Source organism: Passer montanus, unplaced genomic scaffold (assembly GCF_014805655.1).
Source record: "Passer montanus isolate IOZ18808 unplaced genomic scaffold, ASM1480565v1 scaffold372, whole genome shotgun sequence".
Lineage (NCBI taxonomy): Eukaryota > Metazoa > Chordata > Aves > Passeriformes > Passeridae > Passer > Passer montanus.
In genome coordinates this window covers 1,179-9,813 of record NW_024368508.1, presented here as the reverse complement: position 1 = coordinate 9,813, position 8,635 = coordinate 1,179, and the positions used below count along the sequence as shown (strand labels likewise).

The 8,635-nt window shown below is 66.6% G+C and overlaps 1 protein-coding gene across 1 annotated transcript in view; it reads left to right on the top strand.

The window, feature by feature from the left end:
* Positions 1-8,175, top strand: part of MUS81 (MUS81 structure-specific endonuclease subunit) — a gene marked incomplete at its 3' end in the record, with an annotated part of 13,199 nt that extends 5,024 nt beyond the window's left edge. Inside the window, exons 9-14 of the mRNA XM_039717214.1 lie at positions 806-906; positions 2,613-2,729; positions 3,350-3,433; positions 3,837-4,014; positions 5,594-5,741; positions 6,051-8,175. Coding sequence (XP_039573148.1) covers positions 806-906; positions 2,613-2,729; positions 3,350-3,433; positions 3,837-4,014; positions 5,594-5,741; positions 6,051-8,175 — 2,753 coding nt within the window. The remainder of the gene's footprint in view (positions 1-805; positions 907-2,612; positions 2,730-3,349; positions 3,434-3,836; positions 4,015-5,593; positions 5,742-6,050) is intronic.
* Positions 8,176-8,635: the final 460 nt, after the last annotated feature.

The window sequence follows — 8,635 nt, the reverse complement described above, 5'->3', positions numbered from 1 at the left end:
TGTCCCTCTGTCCCCATGACCTGTCCCCATGACCTGTCCCTCTGTCCCCATGACCCGTCCCCCTGTCCCCATGACCTGTCCCTCTGTCCCCATGACCCGTCCCTCTGTCCCCATGACCTGTCCCTCTGTCCCATGACGTGTCCCCTCGCTGTCCCCGTGTCCCGCAGCCCCTCCGGGGGGGTCCCGGCGCTGCTCCGCTCCCGGGGGGTCCCGGTGCTGCTGCGGCGCCTCCCGGTCGGCGACTTCCTGTGGGTGGCGCGCGAGAAGGACCCGCCCGCAGGTGGGCGTGGCTTGTGCGGGGCGTGGTCTGGTGTGGCCACGCCCCCTGGGCTGGGTGTGGCGGTTTGGGGGTGTGGCTGTCGCTAATGGGTGTGGCCGGGTGCTGGCCACGCCCTCAAAGCGCCACGGCCATTGGTTGGGTGTGGCCAGAGGGGGCGTGGCCATGTCAGACCACACCCATAGACTGGGGGTGTGGCCGTGGTGGGTGGGTGTGGCTGGGCGTGGCACTGGGGGTGTGGCCATGTGTGACCTCACCTGGGTGGGGTCAAATCCTGGCTCCACCCCCATGGGGGTGGGTGTGGCCATGGGCAAGCCACACCCCCAATGGAGGCCGTGGTGGTTGGGCGGGGCCTGGATGAAGCCACACCCCAATGGAGGCCATGATGGGTGGGCGTGGCCTGGGTGAAGCCACACCCCTATGGGAGCCCATGGCGGGTGGGTGGAGCCTGGGATTGACCCCGCCCCTTGGTGAGGGGCGGTGCAATGGGTGGTGGGCGTGGCTCTGAGTGGGCGTGGCCCGGCCCAGGCCACGCCCCCCGGGAGCTGGCGCTGGACGTGGTGGTGGAGCGGAAATCGGCGGCGGATCTGGGGAACAGCGTCAGGGACGGGCGGTACCGCGAGCAGAAGGTGGGCCCGGACTGGGGGGGACTGGGACGGACTGGGAGGGACTGGGAGAGGAGCTGGGGGGCACTGGGAGGGACTGGGACAAACTGGGATGGGATCTGGGAGGGACTGGGACAGACTGGGAGGGACTGGGAGGGAGTGGGAGAGGAGCTGGGGGGCACTGGGAGGGACTGGGACAAACTGGGAGAGGATCGGGAGGGACTGGGACAGACTGGGAGGCACTGGGAATGAATGAAGGAAACTGGGAGGGGGGGACTGGGACGGACTGGGAGGGACTGGGAATGAATGGGAGGGACTGGGGGGCACTGGGAGAGACTGGGAGGGGAATGGGAATGAATGGAGCAACCTGGGAGGTGATTGGGGAGGGACTGGGAGGGGAGCTGGAGAGGCTGGGATGGACTGGGTTAACTGGGGGGCACTGGGAAGGACTGGGGAAAACTGGGAGGGGATCTGGTGGGGACTGAGGGCTGTTTTGGGGAACTGGGAAGGACTGGGGGCCACTGGGAAAGGTTGCAGGGGGTTGGGAGGGGACTGGGAAGGGCCTGGGGTTAACTGGGATAGACTGGGGTTAACTGGGAGAGGATTTGGGGATTCTGGGGTTTTTTGAGGGGTCCTGGGAGGGACTGGGGGCACTGGGGGTAACTGGGATGCACTGGTGTAACTGGTTTAACTGGGATGCACTGGGATGTACTGGTTTAACTGGGACGCAGTGGTGTAACTGGGATTCACTGGGTTAACTGGGCCACACTGGTGTAACTGGTTTAAGTGGTATAACTGGGATGTAGTGGTGTAACTGGTATGGACTGGTGTAACTGGGACGCACTGGTGTGACTGGCGTAACTAGTTTAACTGGGGCGCACTGGTGTAACTGGTTTAAGTGGTGTAACTGGGATGTACTGGTGTAACTGGTGTAACTGGTTTCACTGGCCCCGTCCCAGTGGCGGCTGCGGCGGGGGAGGGACTGGGACAGACTGGGAGGGGAGTGAGGGGGCACTGGGAGCTGTTTTGGGAAACTGGGAGAAACTGGGAGGAGTTCTTGGGAGCACTGGGAGAGACTGGGACAAACTGGGGGGGGATCTGGGGGAACTGGGAGCTGTTCTGGGGAACTGGGAGAGACTGGGAGGGGCTGCAAGGGGGGAGAGGACTGGGAAGGGCAAGAGGGCAACTGGGACTGACTGGGAGGGGACTGCGGACACTGGGAGGGACTGGGGGGCACTGGGGACACTGGGAGGCACCGGGGTAACTGGGATGTACTGGTTTAACTGGGATGCAGTGGTGTAACTGGGATTCACTGGTTTAACTGGGGTACACTGGTGTAACTGGGTTAACTGGTTTAACTGGGATGCACTGGTGTAACTGGGACGCACTGGTGTAACTGGGACGCACTGGTGTAACTGGTGTGACTGGGATGCACTGGGATGTACTGGTGTAACTGGTTGTAACTGGTGTAACTGGGTTAACTGGTATGGACTGGTGTAACTGGTTTAACTGGGCCGCACTGGTGTAACTGGTGTAACTGGGGCGCACTGGTGTAACTGGTTGTAACTGGTGTAACTGGGTTAACTGGTATGGACTGGTGTAACTGGGTTAACTGGTACGGACTGGTGTAACTGGGTTAACTGGGCCGCACTGGTGTAACTGGGCCGCACTGGTGTAACTGGGATGTACTGGTGTAACTGGTGTAACTGGTTTCACTGGGCCCGTCCCAGTGGCGGCTGCGGCGGGCGGGGCTGCGCTGCCCCGTGTACCTGCTGGAGGAGCCGGGGGAGGGGGAGCCCCTGCCCCTCCCCCTGCCCAGCCTGCGCCAGGCGGCCGCCAGCACACAGGTACCCCCGGGACCCCTCCCCAAAATAGAGAGAGACCCCTCTCCAACAGCCAGAGACCCCTGAGACCCCTCCCCAAAATGCACAGAGACCCCTCCCCAACACCTAAGTACCCCTAGACCCCTCCCCAAAACACAGAGAGACCCCTCCCCAGCGCCCCAAGACCCCTGGGTTGGATTTGGGGGGGGTCTCAGAGCTCCCCTCCCCCCCAGGTGGTGTTTGGGGGGGCTGGGTTTGGTTTAGGAGGGTCCCTGGGGGGATTTTGGGGGTCCCGGGGTTGGATTTTGGGGGTCCCGGGGTTGGATTTTGGGGGTCCCGGGGTTGGATTTTGGGGGTCCCGGGGTTGGATTTTGGGGGTCCCGGGGTTGGATTTTGGGGGTCCCGGGGTTGGATTTTGGGGGTCCCGGGGTTGGATTTTGGGGGTCCCGGGGTTGGATTTTGGGGGTCCCGGGGTTGGATTTTGGGAGCATCCGTTGGGATTTTGGGGTTCCCGGGGGTGTTTCTTGGGGGTCCCTGGGGGGATTTTGGGGTTCTTGGGATTGTTTTGGGGGTCCCTGGGTGGATTTTGGGGGTCCCGGGGGGTTTTGGGGGGTGTCCCCTGAGCGTTGTCCCCTCCCCCACAGCCTCATGGCCGCCCTGGGACCCTCCCAGGACCCCCAAAAGTGCCGGGAGGTGCTGAGCACCCTGCGGTGTGGGCCTGCCCAGAGGTGAGACCCCCCCCCCAAAATCCTGGGACCCCAAATTCTGGGGAACCCCCAAATCCCAGGGAATTCCCCCAAATCCTGGAGAACCACAAATCCTGGGGATTTCCCCCCCCAAATTCTGGGGACCCCCCCAATCCTGGAATCCCCCCCCCCTAAGAACCACAAATCCTGGGGATTTCCCCCCCCCAAATTCTGGGGACCCCCCCCAATCCTGGGGAATCCCCCAAATCCTGGAATCCCCCCCCCCTAAATCCTGGGAATCCCCAAATCCTGGGAAATTCCCCCAAATCCCGGGAACCCCTCATTCCCAAAGACCCTCCCCCAATCCCTGTGTCCCCAGACCCCTGTCCCCTGTCCCCACCCCCGATTTTGGGGGGCTCACCCCTCTCTCCCCTCCCCCCCACAGGAATTTGGGCCCCTCCCTGAGCGGGGCCCTGGTGAAGCTCTACGGGACCCCGGGGCCGCTGGCCTGAGGGGACACCCCAGTGACACCCCAATGTCACCCCATTGTCACCCCAGTGACACCCCAATGTCACCCCAATGTCACCCCAATGTCACCCCAATGTCACCCCAGTGTCACCCCAGTGTCACCCCAGTGTCACCCCAGTGTCACCCCATTGTCACCCCCCAATAAAGCCCCTCCCCCACCACTGCAGCACCCCGAGTTTTGTTCTGGGGGAGGATGGGAGGGGGAGGGGACACCGCGGGGACAGGGGGCGACACTGTGACAGCCCCACCACTGCAGCACCCCGAGTTTTGTTTTGGGGGAGGACGGGAGGGGGAGGGGACACCGCGGGGACAGGGGGTGACACTGGTGGCAGTGGCAGGGGTGGCAGTGACACCCGTGACCCTGAGGGTGACACCGTGACAATGACAGGGGTACATGTGACAGTGACAGTGACAGTGGGGTGACACTGGTGGCAGTGACAGGGGTGGCAGTGACACCCATGACCCTGAGGGTGACACCGGTGACAATGGCAGGGTGGCAGTGACAGGGGTGATGGTGACAGGTGACAGTGACAGTGGGGTGACACTGGTGGCAGTGACAGGGGTGGCAGTGACACCCATGACCCTGAGGGTGACACCGTGACAATGACAGGGGTGGCAGTGACAGTGACAGTGACAGTGGGGTGACACTGGTAGCAGTGGCAGGGGTGGCAGTGACAGTGACAGTGATAGTGGGGTGACACTGGTAGCAGTGGCAGGGGTGGCAGTGACACCGGGGATCTTGAGGGTGACAGTGACAGGAACAGGGTGACAATGACAGGATGAGGGTGATGTGGGGGTGACACTGATGGCAGTGACAGGGGTGATGGTGACAGGTGACAGTGACCAAGGGGTGACACTGGTGACAGTGGCAGGGGTGGCAGTGACATGTGACAGTGACAGTGACAGTGGGGTGACACTGGTGGCAGTGACAGGGGTGGCAGTGACACCCGTGACCCTGAGGGTGACACCAGTGACAATGACAGGGTGGCAGTGACAGGAGTGATGGTGACAGGTGACGGTGACCAAGGGGTGACACTGGTGGCAGTGGCAGGGGTGGCAGTGACACCGGTGATCTTGAGGGTGACACCAGTGACAGGAACAGGGTGACAGTGACAGGATGAGGATGATGTGGGGGTGACACTGATGGCAGTGGCAGAGGTGGCAGTGACAGTGGCAGGGGTGGCAGTGACAGGGTGACCCATGGTGACATCTGTGACAATGACAGGGTGGCACTGACAGGGTGAGGGTGACCCGTGGTGGCACTGGTGACAGTGACAGGGTGACGGTGGCGGTTTGGTGACACAGCCTGGGGTCACACCGGTGACAGGGACACCTGGAACAGCGACAGTGACACCTGTGACACGGGGGTGGCACCGGAGTCCCCTGGGGTCAACTTGGGGTCACCGCATCCCCAAAATTGGGGTGGGGTCTGCCCCGAGCCCTGCGGTCACTCGGGACCCCCAAAGGGTCCCCAAAAATGGGGGCGGGGTCACCCTGGGGTCCCTTTGAGGTCCCCTAAGCGAGGTGGGGGGGGTGGGGCTGTCCCGGGACCCCAAAAAATGTGGGGAGGGTCCCCAAAAGGGGGGGGGGCCGGGCTTGGCTGGATTTGGGATTTGGGATTTGGGATTTGGGGGGGCGGGTCCGGCTGTGCCCCCCCGCCCCCATCCCGGGCAGGAGGAGGAGGAGGAGGAGGAGGAGGAGGCGGCGGCGGCGCGATGCTGGTGGCGCTGGTGGCGCTGGTGGCCGTGGCGGCGGGGGGCGACGCGGGGGTCCCGCCGACCCCCCCGTGCCCGCTGGGCTTCGGGCCGGTGGCGGCGGGCGGCTGCGGGGACAGGGACGAGTGTCGCACGGCCGCCGTGTGCCACCACATGTGCCTCAACCACCACGGCGGCTTCGCCTGCCACTGTCACCGCGGCTTCGTCCTGCAGCCCGACGGGGTCACCTGCCGCCGCCGCCGCCGGGGACACCGGGGACAGCCCGGGACCCCTCCCCAGGGGCTCGGGGGACACCGGGGACAGCCCGGGACCCCTCCCCAGGGGCTCGGGGGACAGCCCGGGACCCCTCCCCACGGGGGACACCCGCAGCTGCCCGAGGGCACCGGGCGCGGCTGGAGCGGCCGGGGATGGAGAGCCTGCGGGGACAGGGACGAGTGTCGCACGGCCGCCGTGTGCCACCACATGTGCCTCAACCACCACGGCGGCTTCGCCTGCCACTGTCACCGCGGCTTCGTCCTGCAGCCCGACGGGGTCACCTGCCGCCGCCGCCGCCGGGGACACCGGGGACAGCCGGGGACCCCTCCCCAGGGGCTCGGGGGACACCGAGGACAGCCCGGGACCCCTCCCCACGGCGGACACCCGCAGCTGCCCGAGGGCACCGGGCGCGGCTGGAGCGGCCGGGGATGGAGAGCCCGGGACCGGCGGCGGGACGGGCCGGGAGGAGCTGAAGCCTCGCCCCGGGACTCGGCACCGGAGCGGAGGCGCGGCTCGCAGGAGGGTTTGGAGGGTTTGGAGCGCGATCCCCACCCGGATTCCCGGCAGGATCCGCATCCCGGCTCGCTCTGGGATCCACGGCAGGGTTCGTTCCCGGGAAGGCACCGGGAACTGCGGCCGGGGCGGCACCGGGGCTCGCACGGGGACTGGGACCGGGATTGGGACCGCGATTCGGACCGGGATCCCCACCAGGATCTGAGGCGGGACTGGAACCGGGATTGGAACCGGGATCTGGACCGGGATCCCCACCAGGATCTGGACCTGGACTCGGACCGGGATTCCCAGGAGGATTTGCGCCCGGGAAGGCACCGGGGCTGGAACCGGGATCTGGACCGGGATCCCCACCAGGATCTGGACCTGGACTCGGACCGGGATTCCCAGGAGGATTTGCGCCCGGGAAGGCACCGGGGCTGGAACCGGGATCTGGACCGGGATCCCCACCGAGATCTGCACCGGGATTTGGACCGGGATCCCCACCCGGATTCGGACCGGGATCCGGACCGGGATTCCCACCAGGATCTGGACCGGGATCCGGACCGGGATTCCCAAGAGGATTTCCGTGAGGATTCCCAGCCCGGCGGGCAGCGGGATTGGCACCGGGATTTGCCCGAGGACTCCCGGGAGGATTCGCCCCCGGGAGGGCACCGGGGTTTGCACCGGGATTGGCACCGGGATTTGCGGGGCTCGCACGAGGATTCGCACCGGGAATGGCCGCAGGATTTGCCCCGGGAGCGGGATCCAGGCTCGGCGCGGCACCGGGACCGGGACCGGCACCGAGAGCGGGAGCCGGAACCGCCCCGGTACCGGGGGTGGCACCGGGACTCCCTCGAGGGGTCCCACGAGGGGTCCCACCGGGATTCCGACCGGGATTTGCCCCCTTCCCCCGTGCCCCCCTATAGGGACGAGGACCCCGGTCCTTACGGGGACCCCTACGGGGACCTGGGGGACCCCGAGACCTACGGGGACCCCTACGGGGGCCCGGCCCCCCCCTACAGGGCCGAGGACCCCGGGGAGGGGCCGTGGGACCCCGAAACGGAGCCCTGGGACCCCGACATTTATGGGGACCCCTACGGGGACCCCTACGAGGACGAGGACCCCGAAGAGGAGCCCTGGGACCCCGCCCCACCCCCCCCGGACCCCTACGGGGACCCCGAGCCCGGGAGCCTCCGCCGGGGCCGGGACCCCCAGACCCGGCCCTGGGACCCCTATGGGGACCCCCAGAGTGAGCCCGGGGACCCCCAGACCCGACCCTGGGACCCCTATGGGGATGGGGACCCCCAGAGTGAGCCCGGGGACCCCGAAACCAGGACCTGGGACCCCTATGGGGACCCCCAGAGCGAGACCAGGGACCCCCAGACCCATCCCTGGGACCCCTATGGGGACCCCTATGGGGATGGGGACCCCCAGAGTGAGCCCGGGGACCCCGAAACCAGGACCTGGGACCCCTATGGGGACCCCTATGGGGATGGGGACCCCCAGAGCGAGCCCGGGGACCCCGAAACCAGGACCTGGGACCCCTATGGGGACCCCTACAGCGATGAGGACCCCCAGGATGACCCCACAGGGGACCCCCACAGGGTCCCCGACCCCGAGGCTGAGCCCTGGGACCCCCCGAGGGCCCCCCATGGACTCAGCCCCTCCCTCAGGCCCCACAGGGACCCCCAAAGCTCCTCCTTTACCCCTCAGGTTCCCCAAAGTTCCTCCCCAGTTGCCCCCCCAGAATCCCAGTTGCCCCCAGTTGCCCCTGCCACTTCCCCCCCCAAGCCAGTGACCCTCCCAGTTGCCCCAGTGACCCTCCCAGTTGCCCCAGTGACCCTCCCAGTGGCCCCAGTTACCCACTCAAAGGCCAGGAACTCCCCAGTTATCCCAGTTACCCCCCCAGTTATCCCAGTGGCCCCCCCAGTGACCCTCCCAGTGGCCCCAGTGACCCTCCCAGTGGCCCCCCCAGTGGCCCCAGTTGCCCCCAGGGCCCCTCCCAGTCCCGGCTCCCTGCGGGTGGGTTTGGCGTTCGCGCTGCCGGTGGCACTGGGAGGGGCACTGGTGATACTGGGAGCACTGGGAGGGCTGGGAAGGCCCCCCCGACCGCCCCTGCCCAGCCCCCACGGCTGAGGGGGCTGGGGGGAGGGGCCCCGAACTGGGAGGGACGCCCCAAACTGGGGGTCCGAACTGGGAAAGGACCCCCGAACTGGGAGTGGTTACCCCGAACTGGGGCGAGGACCCCTCCCAA